Source organism: Chrysoperla carnea, chromosome 3 (genome assembly GCF_905475395.1).
Source record: "Chrysoperla carnea chromosome 3, inChrCarn1.1, whole genome shotgun sequence".
In the NCBI taxonomy this organism is placed as follows: Eukaryota; Metazoa; Arthropoda; class Insecta; order Neuroptera; family Chrysopidae; genus Chrysoperla; species Chrysoperla carnea.
The window spans coordinates 16,688,560-16,706,134 of record NC_058339.1 but is presented as its reverse complement, the minus strand read 5'-3'; the positions used below and the strand labels follow the sequence as shown (position 1 = coordinate 16,706,134).

Sequence of the window (17,575 nt, the reverse complement as noted above, 5' to 3'; positions counted from 1 at the left end):
AATTTAAATACGGAATAAACCTTCTTAATAGTTTTCAAATATAATAAATTTTTTTAATCAAATATATGAAAGATATTAAACATAATAATATGATGATTAAAATTAATGTGGGAAATGGCCAGAATTTTTATTGTATATATAGCATGCATATAAAATTTTATTTTAAATTAAGGTATATGAATCAATAAAATCAAACTACAAAAATTATTTCTCCAGATTGTTATGATTAACACTCATGTGATATAGCGAATACCGGGTAAGTAAAATTAACGAGTATCAGCAAAACCAGCTGCTACTACCTACCTTACAACAAAATGGATTCAGATTCTATTACACCTAAACTATTGAAGCGATTTAAACGGAATTTAGAAATAATAATGAAGTTTATAGGCTCAAGGTTAACCCCGAACTGAAGGTGTATGTGATAATAATAATTATGTAATACACTATATCAATTAATTACTCTGCAATTTAGCAAAATAATTTGTTATGCAGGAGCTACGTAAAATAAGCGAATTCCTTCTTGAAAATAAATAAAAAGTCATTTACCAATGCCGAAAATTAATAATTATAACTCTTTTTAAATAAAAGAAGAAAAAGGAAAATTCTGATTTAAGCATTGACTAATATTTTGAAACTTAGAGAAAAATATAATGAAACAAATTTGAGTGGTTTGACTGATGATTGAATCGGACATACTATATAATTCTAACAAACATACATTTAAAGCAATGTGCATTAAAACCAAAGCTCTTATAACATTAGCTTTTACGAAAAATGATTTAAGCAATTTGACTATTATCACTGGAGAAATTCAAAAAATTGTGTTTCAATCCGATCCAACACTCTTTGTATACGCTCCTATTTTGATCGATAGCCTTTCTTGTATCAAAAACAGTATGATTGACGGGAATTAAAAAAAAATTTTGTGAATAATTGGTACAAAAGCAACAGCTCATTTTCCTTGAAGAGGAAATTCACTAACAAATGAAATTATAAATAAAATTTTAAATATAGATAATATAATTATTAAAATAGATAAGTGCTTTATACATTTACTCACTTATTAAGTTGAGTATGTAAACGGATTTCCCTTATACGACCAAAGTTTGTAACACATAAATATAATTTATTTATTTAATTCAAAATGTTCAATGATAAAACTGATAATGGTTTTATAAATAATAATGGTTTTTGTATATTCGAGTAAATTTTTTTATTTTGTGAATAAACAATGAACAAATTTATATTTATATAAAACCGTCAGCATTGAGTTTGAGATTATAAAGTATGTTCATTGTCCTGTAAATTTTTCAATTATATCTAGAAGTTCAACTGATAACTCTTTTGAAATTTATTATACTTTTTTTCTCTTAATGAATTCTAGTTTGTAGAATCTCAATTGATTGTGTGAATCTCTTATTTATTTATTTAAAAGTGAGTGTCTTTTTAAATTTTTTTATTTCATTTAAGGAGTAATACGATACTAAAGATGTAAATAGAAAATTTTTTAATACCTAATAATTTTTAGTAAAACAAACGGTATGAATATTAAACAATGTGATTTAGAAATAAATATCGTACTGCTTATAATTATACATGAAAGTAATACAAGTTGCTAGCTTTGAATTTATTAATATAGCGGATCCCTAAATTAAATTTTTTCCAAAAGTTGTCATGAGTAAAATACTTATTAATTATCAATATAAAAGATATTTATACATACTCACTTTGTTATAACTGAAAACGTTAAAATGGCGACGTATTTGTGTACGGGTGGGATTGCCTGTGTTAGTTTTTATGCATGCCCATGAAATGTGAATTTTTTTTATGTGGGCTATCATAGGGACCCGGGTTTTTTCCAAAAACTCTTTGTTTGAGAAATATTCTCTTGCGTCAAATATAATGTAAAACCATTTAACGAAATTAAATCAATATATTGATAAAGTATATATTGATATTTTGTATTTTTTATAGTGAACGACAAAAATAAATTGTGTAAACCATTCGCATGGTTTAAATCACATTTAGCAATTCTAAACTGGTTACCATATTATTCGAAAAATGATTTTTTGGCTGATACAATAGCTGGATTTACGTTAGGTTTAACAGTTCTACCACAAAGTATGGCTTACGCCGGTTTGGGTGGTTTAAAACCACAATTTGGTTTATATTCATCATTTATGGGATCCTTTATTTATGCATTTTTTGGAACAATAAAAGAAGTTTCTATTGGACCAACCAGTTTAATGGCAATTTTAGCTGTTGGATATACTAGAGATTTACCTGTTGAATTTATGATTCTACTTACATTCTTATGTGGATGTGTTCAATTTTTATGCGGCATATTTAAATTAAGTATGATATACATATACATATTTATTTTTACCCACACATTCATATAAATGTTACTTTCCATATATAAACATATATTTTAATCTACATTATCGATTAAAAATTCTGATAGCTTGTTAATTCACTAACAGATGCCGAAACTATAGTTCGCAATATGCCTTAAGTAATATGAAATTGGCAGCGATCACGTTCAACAATTATTGTAATTTGTATTAAGACAATTATTCATTATTTGAATAAACAAATTAATTTCTTACTAACAAAATACATTTTTTAAAAACTTTACTAGGTAACTAGACCTTGAAAATGAAAATTGTCATAAAATTTCCTTTTGTATGATTTTTTTTTTCATTTCCATGAAAGGAATCACACATTATTGCTTTTTCAATTTTTGTAAAATCTTTTATATAGGTGTAGTTAACTTAAATGAATTTGTATAATTTTTGCAGGTTTTTTGGTTGACTTTATATCATTACCAACTGTTTCGGGATTTCAGTCAGCAACGTCTGTTACAATCATTGTGTCACAACTAAAGTATATATTTGGTATAAAATTTAAGTCATCCAGTATTGCGAATGATTTGTATAATTTATATAATCAGTTTTCTGAATTAAAAGTAAACGATACAATTTTAGGAATTTTTTCTATAATTTTTTTGTTATCACTTAGAGTGAGTTTTATTTCTCATTACATTATTGTTTGGTATGAGTAAGAAAATTATTCAGACAAAATTTTCTTTAGAGTATAGTCATCGAAATATGCGAAAACGTTGAAATTCGATTGAATAAGTAGTATGTTTATCTTTACATTTTATCTCAATTCAAAGTTTTGATAAAGAATTTGCAAAAAAACACTTTTTACAATCTTCAAATCAGGTATCTCGGAAGCGTCCTGATTAAAAAATTACAACAGGAAGCGAACCCGTTTTAGGTAGTTCCAATTTTGACCACCAGATGGCAATATACAGGTATTTACCATTTATCCAATAACTGGGAGTTACAACCCTGCCAGCTGGCGATAATAATTCGTACTAATTAAAAAAGGGAGTATAACCGATAGAATAAATATAAAACATTTCCAACGGAATTCGAAATTTCGATTGCTGTTTTAATAAGTTTTTCCGATAGTTCTATCATTGTAATTATTCAGCTAATAATTTTTTTTAAATTATTATTAGAAGTTGGGCAATCTTAACATTAGTAAGGACAAACATAAACTAAAAAAAAGTTTGTGGCTAATATCAATTAGTCGAAATGCTTTGGTTGTTATAATATGTAGTCTATTAGCATTCTTCACTGAATCGAATGGGAAATTTTTATTTACAGTTACAGGTATTAAATTTTATGATTATAATATAATACGTTGATTTAAAAGGGCAAAGCAAACAATAATCGATCTTTTAGGAAATGTAACTCAAGGATTGCCAGCATTTACGGTTCCAAAATTTCACTTAAGTTATGAAAATCATGAATATTCATTTCTCGATATGTGCAAAAAATTGGATTTTGGTATTATAGTTGTTTCGCTTGTTGCAATATTAGGAAATGTGGCTATAGCAAAAGCATTTGGTATGATAAACTTTTAGTATTCAGTTTTAATGTTTCCAAAACTAATTTAATTAGTATTCATTATTGTAATTTAGCATCTGGAAAAATTGTGGATTCTAGTCAAGAAATGATTACTTTAGGAATGTGTAACATCTTTGGATCGTTTGTTCAATCAATGCCAACTTCTGGAGCGTTTACAAGATCTGCGGTTAGCAATGCAAGTGGCGTTAGAACTCCATTATCTGGCATATTTTCTGGTAAGGTTTCAAAATATACCAAAGTGTCATTTTTGTATTATTTTAAGTCTCATCTACAATGGATACAACCGCCGCTGTCTGACTGTTTTTATTAGTATATGGCTTGGGAAAATATGGCGAGAATATAAAGATTAATTTCACTTTTTTCTTTTTTAGGAACTTTAGTGGTATTAGCTTTAGTATATCTCACGCCATACTTCTTTTACATTACAAAGCCCACTTTGGCAGCAGTTTTAATAAGCGCCGTTATATTTATGATAGATTTTAATATTTTAAAACCCTTGTGGAAGACGAGCAGTAAGTAAATTGATATTAAAATTATTAATAATTTTTGTTTTTGTATTTATGTTAGGTATCTTACTACCTAACAATTTATTGAAAGGTCTTTATAATGTTCAACCGAGTATAGTAGTTTCATCTTATTTGAGATACGTAAACATAAACATAAGTTAATATTATAATTAAGATTTACTATTTCAGAACTAGATTTTTTTACGACAGTCATTACTTTTATTCTAAGTTTAATGTATGGTGTTGAAATTGGTTTACTCGTTGGAACTTTAATAAATATTGTAAATTTATTGCGATTATGGGCTCGTCCAAAAATTAATTATGATATTTATGAGGTATTAACAAAAGTATTCATTTATAATTTAATTCTATAGTAATTTATAATTTTAATTTAATATATTCTTATAGACTGATACTGGACGGAAATATATTAAAATTGTACCATCAATTGGATTGTTTTATCCAGCGGTTGATTATTTACAAACAGAAATTTCAAAAATTGCTTTACAAACAGATCATGAAGATTTAACAATTTTAATTGATTGTAGAAGTATTTTGTCAACAGATTATACAGCTGTTAAAGTAAATTATTTTTCAAATCCTGATGAATATGCAGGGCCGGTTTAACCATGTCGAGACCCTTAGGCAATGCAATACTCGCCGGAATGCGATTTTTTATTGTCTTTGTTATACTAATTAGTAGGGGTCCCTAGGCAGTTGCCTTCTCTGCCAAATAGTTAATGTGGCCCTGTGCATATGCTTGTAACAAAGAAGTTTATACTTATTTAATATTAAATTTTAGGGTATTCAAGCTATCATCAAAGATTTTGAAAATCGAAATCAGAAATTATTGTTTACAAATATAAATTCAACAGTCAAAGAAATTATTGAAAATTTGCACCAAGTGAAGAATTACGCAAGTACTGAATCGAAAATATACAATTTAATTGACGAGAATGAATTGATATCAGACGAAGTTTTGCCATTTATAACAGAAAATGAAATTAATATTAGAAATATGCAAAAAGATACAAATTTAAATATTCGAGTTATAGAAAACAACATGTCTATTGAGTCATTACATAAAATAAAAATAACAAAACCTTAACAGGAATATGCAGTATTATTTTTGAACTTTTCATTGATAATTTTTAAATATTAATAATAAGTTTTAAATATACCTACATACTTTTCATAATAAGCAAAACTTCTTATAAAGAATGACTTTTTTTCTTAAAATGCAAAATAAGAAAATTTACAAGTATAGTTACCTCTATCCGGGGATACACTGTATAATAGGCATGATTTAAAACTAAATTTTTTTAATATTCATCTATGAAAATAGCATTTATTCAACAAAATCATGTATAAAGACAAAAATTATTTATAAAATAAAGTTAAAAATTAATTTGTTCTGATAAAACTTTCGTAAATATAATTTGTATTTATTGAAATATTGGCATAGCCTTTTGGCAGATTTAAAAACAATTATCATTAATTAAAAAAAGGATGTCTCAAAATTAACGCAAGATTTGAATGTTGTCCACTTGATAGTTGGCAATTTAAGGTTTTTTTAAAATGGAAGACTCGACGAAAAAAGAACCCGTTTTAACTGTTAGATAAGATTTAAAAAGATTAAGCAGTCACACCTCGCAATTTTCGTATTCGTTATTCGTATTATTCGTTAAAAAATAAATTCTGAAAAATTCAGAGAGATTAGACAATGACAGCTCGCCCAAATCATGGGGTTTAGTATTATTGGATTCTTTTCTATGGAGTTATTTTGAAATCTGAGGTTTCTGACAACAAGTCTGCGACCAATCACTCTTTGAAGAATAGAATTTAAATCTGTATTATCACTATTTAGTAATATTCATGTAAAATGGCCAAGGAAAATTTCTTCATGCGTTAATTTTAGGATACCCATTATTTAAAATAAATGCTTAGTACCTTTTAATATTATGTAGTGCGTTTATTCTATATTTTCTCTTGAAATAGCTATTTATTTCAACTTCTAATTTTACGATGATTTGGTTTCCTTTTGCCGTTTTTGGGATTTAATGTACAGAACAATTAGGTATAATATTAATAGTAAAATTTCACCAGAATGATAAATTGAGTTGTAATATCTCATTACTCTTTGTACTGATAATAATTGAAAAGCAAATCCTAAATATGCAAAACCTTGCATTTTTGAAAAGTATAATATCCAATCCCAAATAACTGCTTTCTGCAATACACAAATTCTTTTATTAATTTCTGTTTTGTAAAAATAAGAATTGAAAGATTTAGTGTCGTATGTGCGGCGTATAATACCTCGATATTAAACAAATTAATCCGTCTTGTTTTTCAACGCGATAATTAGGAGAAAAATAGTGGTTTTTAAGAAAAAATGCTTTGAAACAAATCGGATAGGTGCGAAAAAGAAAAAGCATTTTGATAAAAAAACAAAAAATAGGGGGTTGTAGTGCTAAAAAAAACGACAAAAATGAGACTAGCTGATGTCAAATCCGTTCCTATTTACTTTCTTGGCTTATGGATGACTCGCAGAAAATCCGTTCTGGGCTCAAATTGTAGCTTTTAATGGTATCCTTTTGTAAACAAATTTTCGTCGCAAAATAATATAAAGTTTCCGCCCAATTTGAGAAATTACAAAAATAGGCGTTTCGAAAAAGCTGTGCACGATGGGTAATGAAGCATCTTACGACAATGTAAAAAAAAAATTTTCTTCGTTAAGAGTGGCCGTACAACCTTTGTATAGTTATTAATCTCGTAGATGCATGATGAAAAAAGTTTCGCAAGAAAATCAACAAAAGCACTAGAAAACTTGGTTAATTTTTCTTTAAAATGCCGTTATTAAAATGAAATTTTGATTTTTAGGGACATTAGACAAAAACCACAGCAAATTTTTATATCAATTGTCAAACAGCGGTTTAGTAAAAATTATAATGTAAAATGAAATAATCAAGTAACTTTTCTACTTTCTCGACAAAGATGTAAATTTTTAAATACTTACTCTTCCCGTCATGTCCTTACGCACAACTTTCATATAAGCATCTTCAACAATTAAATAAAATGGCACACCAGTAATACAAAAATAATATCCTATATAAACACCATGCCAAAGTGCTGATATAAAAGTGGTTGCAAACGTTCTAAAAGAAAACAAATTATGTTGTCAATAAATAATAATGTAATTTATTTAAAAATATTTATCACGTCCATAACGAAAAGTATATAAACAAATTGCATAACAGGGTAGTTGGGTTAGGCATATAATGTATGTTATCAGAGAAAATCGTTCCATATTTCTCGTTTGTTATCAGAGAAAATCGTTCCATCGTTCGATAACTTAGAGACTTAGTTTCAAATATCAGTTAAAGATTTGATTTTTGGAAATACTTGTTTTTTATTATTTTGAATATATAAAAAGTATAAACTAACCTGAGTTGTTTGCTGGGGAATCGTTTATAAATGTTTACAGCAAGCCAATATTGAATGCAGATATTCCAATGTTTCATACCTTCACGGAATGTTGTACAGAAGTCACTTCCATATGGATTAATATTGTAAATAGTTGTAAAATCATATTGATACTTTTTGGCTTCCTCTTTATTGTTCATCCTATAAAAACGAGTTTGACATGATATGAGTATTTTTACAGTTATGTTAAGCAGTTCCTTTTTCGAAAATTTAATACTAAAAAGCGTTTTAAATTTGTCACGTTCATAGGTTCAAAGGCAACTCATACATAAAGCTTACGAAGTAGAAATTGGCTTGAGACACCGAAAGAACGTCTTAAAATTAAATGTCATTAGAAACAGTAATGCTAAAGATCGAGTTCTCGAAAAATTTGCAAACTAAAAGTTCGTTTTTTCGAGATCTTTAACACCACGAGATAATATGCAATTTTTGGAACGTTTAAGAACGGCGACTGTGGATACAAATTTGTTAGTAAAAAAATAATAGATAATTTAAATTCATACAAATCTTTAAGTTTAGCGAATTCTTTAGTTGGTCCTTCACCAGGTTTTGTCTCCGTGAATGTAGGGTATGCTCCTAATCCTGCCATCGTACAAACACATTCTGACAATGTTAAACCAATGTAAATTCGCATTCTAAACCAACAAAATGTGGGAGTTATATACCACAAACGATACAGCCATGATCTGTTCTCATAAAACTCATCACCAAATGCATACTGAAAAATAATATTTCTCCTTCACTTTTGTGAATTTGTTATTTGATCATGCATTTATTTATTTTTTATTTGATTTGATTCATATAAGTTGATAGTTATTGGTTAAAATTTACCGAAATAGGCCAAATACTTGTGAGGAATAAAAACAAAACAGCATACAAAGGAACCCATTTTAATTTTTGTATGGTCGCTGAATTACAGTCTACAAATTTTGAAAATGGACTGTGCATTGAATCGTGAAATGTACTATACTTATAATACGGTCCTAAAATGTTATTAAATATTAATTATTATTAAATATTAATGGATATTGGGCAAAATCATGAATTCATCTATATTTGGACATCAAATATGTGGATCCCAGATGACGAAGTTATACTATTTTTAATTTCCAAACCAAAAAAAGAGTTGTTAAAAAATTGACCGCCATGTGTGTCTGCCTGTCTGTCTGTCTGTGACATCGAAGCTCGTATATAACACTTCTGTCGTTAAATAGAGCTCAATAAATATATTTTTTTCATTCAAAATGATTGTATTCATGATTCTGCATAATTATCATCATTCCATTTTGTAAAAATTACCTGTTAAAACACCAACATAATTGAAAGCGTAGTGCCAAATATCTACAAAAGTTGGTTGTTTTTGTAAATATTCGATTTTATCATCGCTTAATGTAACTTTTCCATCTTGTTTTGTATGTTTTGCGTTATAAGCCGTATTTAATTCGAATGCTAATCCTACTAGCTTTAATGTAAGCATCATTTGTACTAAATTAGTGTGTGCGGGTGGATATGGTATTCCAAAATAAATTGTTGTTCTGAAGAATAATAAATGTGCGAATGTGTATACGAAGCTGACAATATGACAGATCCTGAAAAAGATAATGCATTTTTAATTATAAACCCCGACATAAAATCAGGTCTGATTGATTTGTCTGTGTCATCGTAGCTTCAAAACTAATGTACCCATTTTGATTTTTTGCTTGTTTGAAATGTAATTTGAACGAGAGTGTTTTTAGCTATGTTTCAAAAGAATCTGCTCAGCCATTTGAAGATCATCACCTCTTCTCTAGTTGTTCGGGTGCGGAACTCTAAACTCGCACTTAAAACATAGCTAAGAATACTGACGATCAAATAACTTTTCAAACAAAACAAAAAAATCATAATCGGTTCACCCGTTTCGCTCGATACCACAGTTTGGGTGTTATAACACCTCTCTTTGTTAGGTGATGGTTAAAAATGGCATTCAAGAGATCTAAGACACAGATAAATGTGTTTCTGTATCAGTTTAAAGAAACCCAAATCGTTTGAGTAAACTAAACAACCTATTCCTAATGTTCCTAACTCCCTAATCTATTTACTACAACCGGTGAACAAATTTTTATTACATAAATCGATAGGTACGCTCAGATATAGAAATTTTTAATAATATGTTTTCTAGAACTCGAGAGAATTGATTTGGGTCCTTTAAACCGGCGCTTATTTTGTATTTATCGTACCGTTTAGAAATAAACAATATAATTAATGCATTTATAAAAACACATATTATTGGATGAAGTATATGGATTCCAGACACAAAGACAGCCATAATAAAACCCACACCAGTTCCTATCCATTTTTTTTGTTCTGGATTTTCGATATGTCTATAAAAATAACCAAATCCGATGGAAATAAACAACAATGATAAATACACAATATCATCCCATTCCATTTTAAAACTTTTACGTAAAAATAATAATACTAAATGCTATATCACAAAAAATATTGTAATGTTATTAAAAACATTTAGATTAAAGGTATTATAGATTAATTTAAAATTTAATAGTTGAACTCTTGAATAGGGGTCAAAGTTTAAATGTAAACATCTGATTACAATTGACAGTTCGTATTTAATGAGTGTTCTTATTCACATATACAAAATAATGGTAGCACTTATAAGTTGACGCCACTGGTAGCATATTTTCTAGCGGTTATTTGCAGAACTAGCTTATGATACGCAAATACAACAACGATTCTAATACAAATATGAATCTTTTCTATGAATGTTTTCTACTAATATGAAGTTTTTTCCAATTTTACTTACGTTTACTCACCGAAATTGAGCGTTGCCATATTGTAATCATATGGTATTAATATTATTTTGTTTTGGCGCGGTTTTTGTGTGTGTTTGAATTTCGTAATTTATCTTGGTCAATTTTGCAGAGGAAATTTTCGGACAAAAATATATATACCTTCCAAACTGTTACCTTTAACGGGAGAAAATTTCGATTTTTGCCCCAATTTCCTAGATCAATTTTTGTATTATATAAATACATATTTCGACTACCAAGAAGTCATTATCAGTATGAATTAGGTAATCGTTATTAGAGAAAAGTGCTATATAATGATCCCTCAGGTTAAAATGATCCCTCATTGTTTTAAGTGAACCACTAAAGCCATCTACTATATTTATCGATAGATTGCTTCAGCCTGATCAAGCAATTCAACTTTTGATATTTTTATTAAAAGTAGTTTTGACAATATTGTTTAAGTAATCCATTACAAGGACACTTAACATTTCATAAAAAATAACTTTCATTCGGTAAACAGAAGGTTGACCCTAATTCGGCTCTTGTACTAAAAGTAATAATTAATTAATTAAAAAAGCACATATAATACATATCTGTATTGTCGATAAAATATGTGTACGAAATTTGATTGAACATGTATTATGCTTAACTTATGTATGAAGTTTATTCTGTTTCGAACAAACTCGGCAACATCTAAATACACATCCATACCCATAATAATAGCTTAAATTTTTATTTTTATTTTTTTTAAATAAAGGGAGTTTATAATCGAATTTTCGGGCGGTAAACTTTTACATTGTACATTATTATACATGGGGTGTTAAATGTAATACATTTTAGGGAGGTTTTTTTTGTTGATTTGTTTGATACAAAGAGAAAAATTTACATAAAATGCGTCACGTCATGTCAACGTGTTCGATTAGTGGTTTTTTTTGAGATTTAAACAATTTGTTTGGTTTTATATTAGCCATTTAGTCCGCTAGTCGAGTCATTTGCATTATACCATTGTTTGATTTTGGTATTGTAAATTGGTTGATTTTACTATTAGTTATTTATTAGGGTTCGTAATTTTTTTGTTTGTTTAATATTTATATACGTTTAATTTATTTTATAATACTGTTCTAATTATTTTGTCATTTTCATTAATTTATTTTTATAATGCCTGTTTTTGATAAATAACCCAGCACAAAACCGGCGTTATATATTCTAAATAAAACTTACAGTTTGCTCAACAAACAATAATGACATTATTGTTGTGAAAAAGCAGACAATCACCATGATATCTCTACAAAAAATTTACAGTCATGAAATGTATATTGCCTATACGATTGTCAAATTTGGATAGTTTGTTTTTATTTTTCGCTGGTCCAATTTAAGTTTCATTTAGAATCACAAAACTTACCTTATAAAGAATTAACACGTCAATTGATAGTTCAATTAATCAAATTTCTAGTTTTTGGCTTTATAGTTTTCGGTAATAATTAGATTAGTTTTAGTATCTTCTGGCTTTTGGGAACATTGAAGTAGCAATCCTAGTCAAATCGAATTTTTTAAATATTGGATTTGCTTTTAAAGTAGATATGGATTGAGTTAATTTTACGATTAACTTGTTCCTCGTTCAAGGTTTGCTAATGGTGTAAGTATGGCTGCCAGATTTGACGGATTCCAGCTTGATTAGATAAGATAATTATTTAAAAATTAAATAAAGTGGTATTGATTATTGTATTAAATAATAATAAACATTTGTAATGATAAGAAGAAATAATAAATATCTATTTACCTATGTAGGTATAAAATACATAACATACTTGATAATTTAAAAAAAATAATTTATTTTTATCGATTTATCGCAAATCACTGTACGAATATTTACATGTATAACTAGCAGTTACTTGCTCGCTTTGCTGAAAAATTTCAACGTTAACAAAAACTACCACGTTATAAATTTGCATACCTTGTCCTCACGTACCCCCCCCTCCCTTCATAGCACTCGCAATATTGACAATGCCAACTTTAAAGCCAATCCATCAGTTGGACGGCCTTCTGGGTTGCTTCGACCTTTCTTATAGATACAATGGTTTAATAATATTTAAGTATTGTAAAAAAAATTTGGTTTATCGTTATATTTCCGGCCACCATTATCATAGCAAGATTATATAGATATAAGTTACTCTTTATAACATTAGTTATCTATCAGTGAAAGTCTCGTTCCAAAATCAATCCAGCCGTTCCGGAGATCAACTGGAACAAACAGACAGGCAGAAAAAAATTTTAAAAATCGTTTGGAATAAGTATCGTGTAAACATTTATATTGCACATACATCCTCTATATACAGGCATTATCGTAGTATACTTTATTTCCTACTTCCAGAATATATAAGGTACCTATATATCAAGGACCGGCAGCCTTTTTAAGCTATAGGTCAAAATCATACAAAATGTGAGTACTAAAGAGATTTTTAGGTCAAATTATTTTCCATTTTTTTTACTTTTTTAAGGGGTTTTATATTATATTGGATATCGGTCGAGGTAAAAGAAAAGAAAAGCCAGAATTTTGTCGGTTTCAGATTTGTACATTTTCAAAGATCGAATAATTATCGAAAATTAGGATTTGTCCCGTCTCTATTTTCTCGTCATTTACGGCATCACTACGGTTTGCAAACAGATCATGGCAAACAAATATCCTTGTTGTTACCTCTAAGAGGTGTTCATTTATAAGAAATTATTTTTAAATAAAAATGTCATGATTCAAAGTCTTAAATTAAAAGGAAATTTCATTGACAACTCATATCGCTTTTCTTTTATTTCAAATTAAAAATGTATAAGTTTAATTTGTTCACCTCATATTTAAAATGGATTGCACAATACCTCAATAACTTGTACATAGAGGTAATATGAATATATTAAATAAGAAAGTATAGTAAAAAGATAAAAAATTATTTGGACTTATTATAATGGAAGATTTGATTGGAATACTTTCATCAACGTTTTTCTTTAGTTTATCTTATCTTCCATCAATTGAATGAACACCTTTAATAAACTAAAAGATAGAAGAGAACAAAAATCAATAAAGTTAGCTAGTTTCTAGTAATAACAAATTAATGTACGATTAAAATTAGTAATTAGTAAAAATGTGGGAAAAAATTGTATTTTTATCATTATTCGGAATCTCACAGTAAGTTTTCACAAATCTTTCATTAAAAATTAAGGTACTGCTCAGTGGTAGGTACTGTTTAAGCATAGAGCTGAAAATTAAGGTACTGTTAAGGCATAGAGTTGAAAATAATATAAATATGAAATTTTAAAATAAAAAGTAAAAAAAATAATTGACTGAGTTAATTGTTGAACTACCATGTATAGACAGTGTTGATTACTTTATCAATTACACATACATACATGTCACACATAGCTAACTGATATTCCTATATAATACATACTATACAATTTGCGCCTAATTTGCGTAATGACTTCATTTTTTTATGTTTGAAAATAAGTTTTTCCTTAAAAATACACAGAGTATTTAGCGCCTATGTATTTCCGAAAGATTTCATATTTGGTGCTGCGACTGCTTCCTTTCAAATAGAAGGTGCATGGAATGAAAGTGGAAAATCTGAGAGTTGTTGGGATCATATAACTCATTTTACTGATAAGATTGATGATCATTCAAATGGTGACATAGCTTGTGATTCATACCATAAACTTGATGAAGACATTAAAGCTTTGAAGGAGCTAGGAGTTGATTCATATCGATTTTCAATATCTTGGCCACGAATACTGCCTGATGGGTAAGTTTTTTACCGAATATTAATGACTAATTTATTTAACATATTTAAAATACAGAATACCAGGGCTCGTTAACAAGTTCACGTTACAATATTCCCATGATGTAGTTTCGATTCCTTTTAATTTGTTTTTAGATTTTCAAACAATGTAAATCCAGATGGAATTCGATATTATAATGAATTGATTGATAAATTACTTGCAAATAATATAACTCCTTTGGTAACAATTTATCATTGGGATCATCCACAATCCTTACAATTATTGGGCGGTTGGACTAATCCAAGAATGGTTGAATATTTTGCTGATTACGCAAGAGTGGCTTTTGAACATTTTGGTGACCGTGTAAAACAATGGGCGACGTTCAATGAACCAGAAAAATTTTGCCGAGATACTATTTGGGGTGAAGGATTATCGTTAGGATCTGTTGCGTTAGATGCTGTGGCTCCATATTTATGTGCACATACAATATTAAGAGCGCATGCAAAAGCATATCATATCTACAAAAATGAATTTTCTAAACAAAATGGTAATTTTAATGATTTTAAAAATAGCCTATATACCTAAATGTTAAGAACATACAATCACGCTTTAAATTTTTAGGAAAGTTGGGAATTGTGTTGAATTTGACTTGGTATGAGCCGTTGACAAATACAACAAAAGATATTGATGCTTCAAATAGGAAGTTAGAGTTTGAGGTAAATACAACACTTTATAAACCTCGTAGTAATACTATACAGTCTTGCAAATTATTTTATAGTTTGGAATTTATGCCCATCCAATATTTACGAAAGACGGCGATTTCCCAAAAGTAGTTAAAGAACGTGTAGCAAATTTAAGTAAACTCCAATCTTTCACAAAATCACGTTTACCAGAATTCACAGAAGAAGACATAAACGAAATCCGTGATACTGCTGACTTTTTAGGGATCAATCATTATACTACAAGTTTAATAAGTGATGCGAGTGATGAAATTGATTTATTCACTCCATCGACTTTTAATGATATAGCAGTTAATTACACAATTGATCCAAGTTGGCCTGCAAGTGAAATATTTTGGTTATACGATGTTCCATGGGGATTATATAAAGCTTTAATGTATGTTAAAAATTACACAAATAATCATCCGGTTTATATCACAGAAAATGGATTTTGTGAGGAAGCTATTGATGATCAAGGAAGAGTTCACTATTATCAGGTAAATTAAGCTTTATAAGAATTAAATATTACAAACAAAGAGTCTCGAAGGGGCTCGTGTTGATACCCAATCGGAAACTTGATTGATTAATCTCTTTTAAGCCATTGTTTTGAAGAATTTCCAGGTGTAATCGTTAGTAAAATATGACCGCACGGTCCTACCGCATCCTAAATTTTAGGATGCTGACACATATTAGGAACTTTTGCTAGATTGAAAGTAATTTTAGTGTATGTTGTGTAACGTATAGATATGTTTTCAAATATTAACTTTTTAGGGCTACTTACAAAGTTTATCTAATGCTATTTCGGATGGGACAAACATTGTGGGCCATTATGCTTGGAGTTTATTAGACAATTTTGAATGGTATCGAGGCTACACGTAAGTAAAATTTGTACAAAAAGTTGAAAATTTTTATAATTATTTTTAATTTCTTGCTACTTTTAGAAAAAAATTTGGATTGTATTATGTTAATTTCACGGACCCATCCAGACCCAGAACAGCACGATCATCGGCTAAATGGTTGAAGAATTTCATCCATGACGTTAAATCTAACAATTTGTAGAAAAGTATTATAATTAGTTTGTAAATAAAAGTTGTAAATTATTAAAAAAATAGTATCAATTTGTTGCGGTTGTTAGAGTTTCCCAATAACAATTTACAATTACTTTTTTCCTAAAAGCCTTTTCCAAACTGAATCGATTTTGGAGATCATCACCAATTTTTAGTTTTTTCTGGTACGGAACCCTAAACTGGCACTTGAAACATGGCTAAGAACACTCTCCATTAAATAACCTTTCTAAGGTAACAAAAAATTAAAATCGGTGCATTCGCTTAGGCGCTACGATGCCACAGACAGACAGACAGACAGACACATATACATTGCGGTCAAACTTATGACACCCCTTTTTTTAGTTCGGGGGTTAAAAATGAATTAATTTGGCCATTTTAACCGTTTGAGTTTTGTTTTACTATCTTGAATTCTTGAGTAGGTAATGAGAGAACCAACCGTTTTGAAAGATTATATTTAATTAGATAATAATTAGATAAGTAGGTACATGTTTCGCTAAATAAACATACTTGAAAAATTATAAACAAATATTTTAAAAAAAATCGATTTATCGCAAATCAGTGTTTAGATATTTGAGAATCTAAGAGCCAAGAGTTCAATTTAAAAATGTATAAACCCAATGTGATCACTTCATAGTGCAAGAGACGGTATAACTATAAGGTCGAACTTCACCAGTCTGATAACCAGATGAGACATATTTTTTATGAAATTTTTTTGATTTATTAACACGCCTATCATAGTTTTTCAATACAAAAGTGTTCATGGCTATTTTTAATTAAATTAATTTCAATCAATTTTTTCCATGAACGGTTTTTTGTAGGCAAGGCTTATACCATTATTTTCGTAATTAAATTATCCTTCTTATGATACCAATTTCGATTGGTTAATAGATCGGTGAAGATCTGTTAACAGGTAAGCCCATATAGGTAAGTTACATCGATCTGTAAACCAATCGAATTTGGTATCAGAAGAAAGATGACATTTTTATTACGGAAATAATGGTATAGACTTGCCTGCATAACACCGTTATGAAAAAAAATTGATTAAAATTTACTTAATTATAAAAGACAGCCATGGACTTTTCGATAGAAAAACTATGATAGGCGTGTTTATAAATAATATTCGAAAAAATATGTCTCATCTGGTTATCAGATGAGTGAAGATCGACCTTATACCGTCTCTTACGCCATTATATTAGTTTGATTTGCATAATATCTAATAACTTGTACATAGACGTAATTTGAATATATTACATAAAGTATAATAGTATAGATATAAAATTGAATCACTTGAAATTAATTTTTATAAAA

At 28.5% G+C, this 17,575-nt stretch overlaps 3 protein-coding genes across 3 annotated transcripts; 2 read left to right on the top strand and 1 right to left on the bottom strand.

Moving 5' to 3' along the window:
• Nucleotides 1–1,350: 1,350 nt before the first annotated feature.
• LOC123295890 (sodium-independent sulfate anion transporter-like) lies at nt 1,351–6,170 on the top strand. Its single transcript, XM_044877351.1, has 11 exons — nt 1,351–1,437; nt 1,978–2,358; nt 2,805–3,025; nt 3,533–3,686; nt 3,759–3,923; nt 3,998–4,159; nt 4,316–4,456; nt 4,640–4,785; nt 4,859–5,032; nt 5,253–5,426; nt 6,162–6,170. Coding segments are annotated over exons 1-11 (1,728 nt in total). The 5' UTR covers nt 1,351–1,436.
• Nucleotides 5,916–10,407, bottom strand: LOC123294836 (lysophospholipid acyltransferase 7). Its single transcript, XM_044876009.1, has 7 exons — nt 10,150–10,407; nt 9,233–9,522; nt 8,765–8,916; nt 8,437–8,651; nt 7,895–8,074; nt 7,467–7,605; nt 5,916–6,680 (listed from the first exon to the last, which is right to left on the bottom strand). Exons 1-7 carry the CDS (start codon nt 10,359–10,361, stop codon nt 6,471–6,473), a joined length of 1,398 nt encoding a protein of 465 aa, XP_044731944.1. The 5' UTR covers nt 10,362–10,407; the 3' UTR covers nt 5,916–6,470.
• A 1,943-nt stretch (nt 10,408–12,350) lies between these two features.
• On the top strand, nt 12,351–16,259 carry LOC123295889 (myrosinase 1-like). The gene is made up of 7 exons (XM_044877350.1): nt 12,351–12,355; nt 14,235–14,504; nt 14,637–15,028; nt 15,103–15,197; nt 15,260–15,697; nt 15,972–16,075; nt 16,142–16,259. Exons 1-7 carry the CDS (start codon nt 12,351–12,353, stop codon nt 16,257–16,259), a joined length of 1,422 nt encoding a protein of 473 aa, XP_044733285.1.
• Nucleotides 16,260–17,575: the final 1,316 nt, after the last annotated feature.

Excerpts from the sequence above, each read along its gene's own strand:
- LOC123295890 (XM_044877351.1), top strand. Across the intron at positions 3,026-3,532 it reads TTTTTTTGTTATCACTTAGA|AAGTTGGGCAATCTTAACAT; the intron begins GTGAGTTTTATT and ends AATTATTATTAG. Across the intron at positions 4,457-4,639 it reads ACCCTTGTGGAAGACGAGCA|AACTAGATTTTTTTACGACA; the intron begins GTAAGTAAATTG and ends TTACTATTTCAG.
- LOC123294836 (XM_044876009.1), bottom strand. The coding sequence starts at position 10,361 with ATGGAATGGGATGATATTGTGTATTTATCATTGTTGTTTATTTCCATC. Across the intron at positions 8,652-8,764 it reads CAAGTATTTGGCCTATTTCG|TATGCATTTGGTGATGAGTT; the intron begins GTAAATTTTAAC and ends ATTATTTTTCAG. Across the intron at positions 7,606-7,894 it reads TTCCCCAGCAAACAACTCAG|AACGTTTGCAACCACTTTTA; the intron begins GTTAGTTTATAC and ends GTTTTCTTTTAG.
- LOC123295889 (XM_044877350.1), top strand. Across the intron at positions 15,029-15,102 it reads TGAATTTTCTAAACAAAATG|GAAAGTTGGGAATTGTGTTG; the intron begins GTAATTTTAATG and ends TTAAATTTTTAG. Across the intron at positions 15,198-15,259 it reads ATAGGAAGTTAGAGTTTGAG|TTTGGAATTTATGCCCATCC; the intron begins GTAAATACAACA and ends ATTATTTTATAG.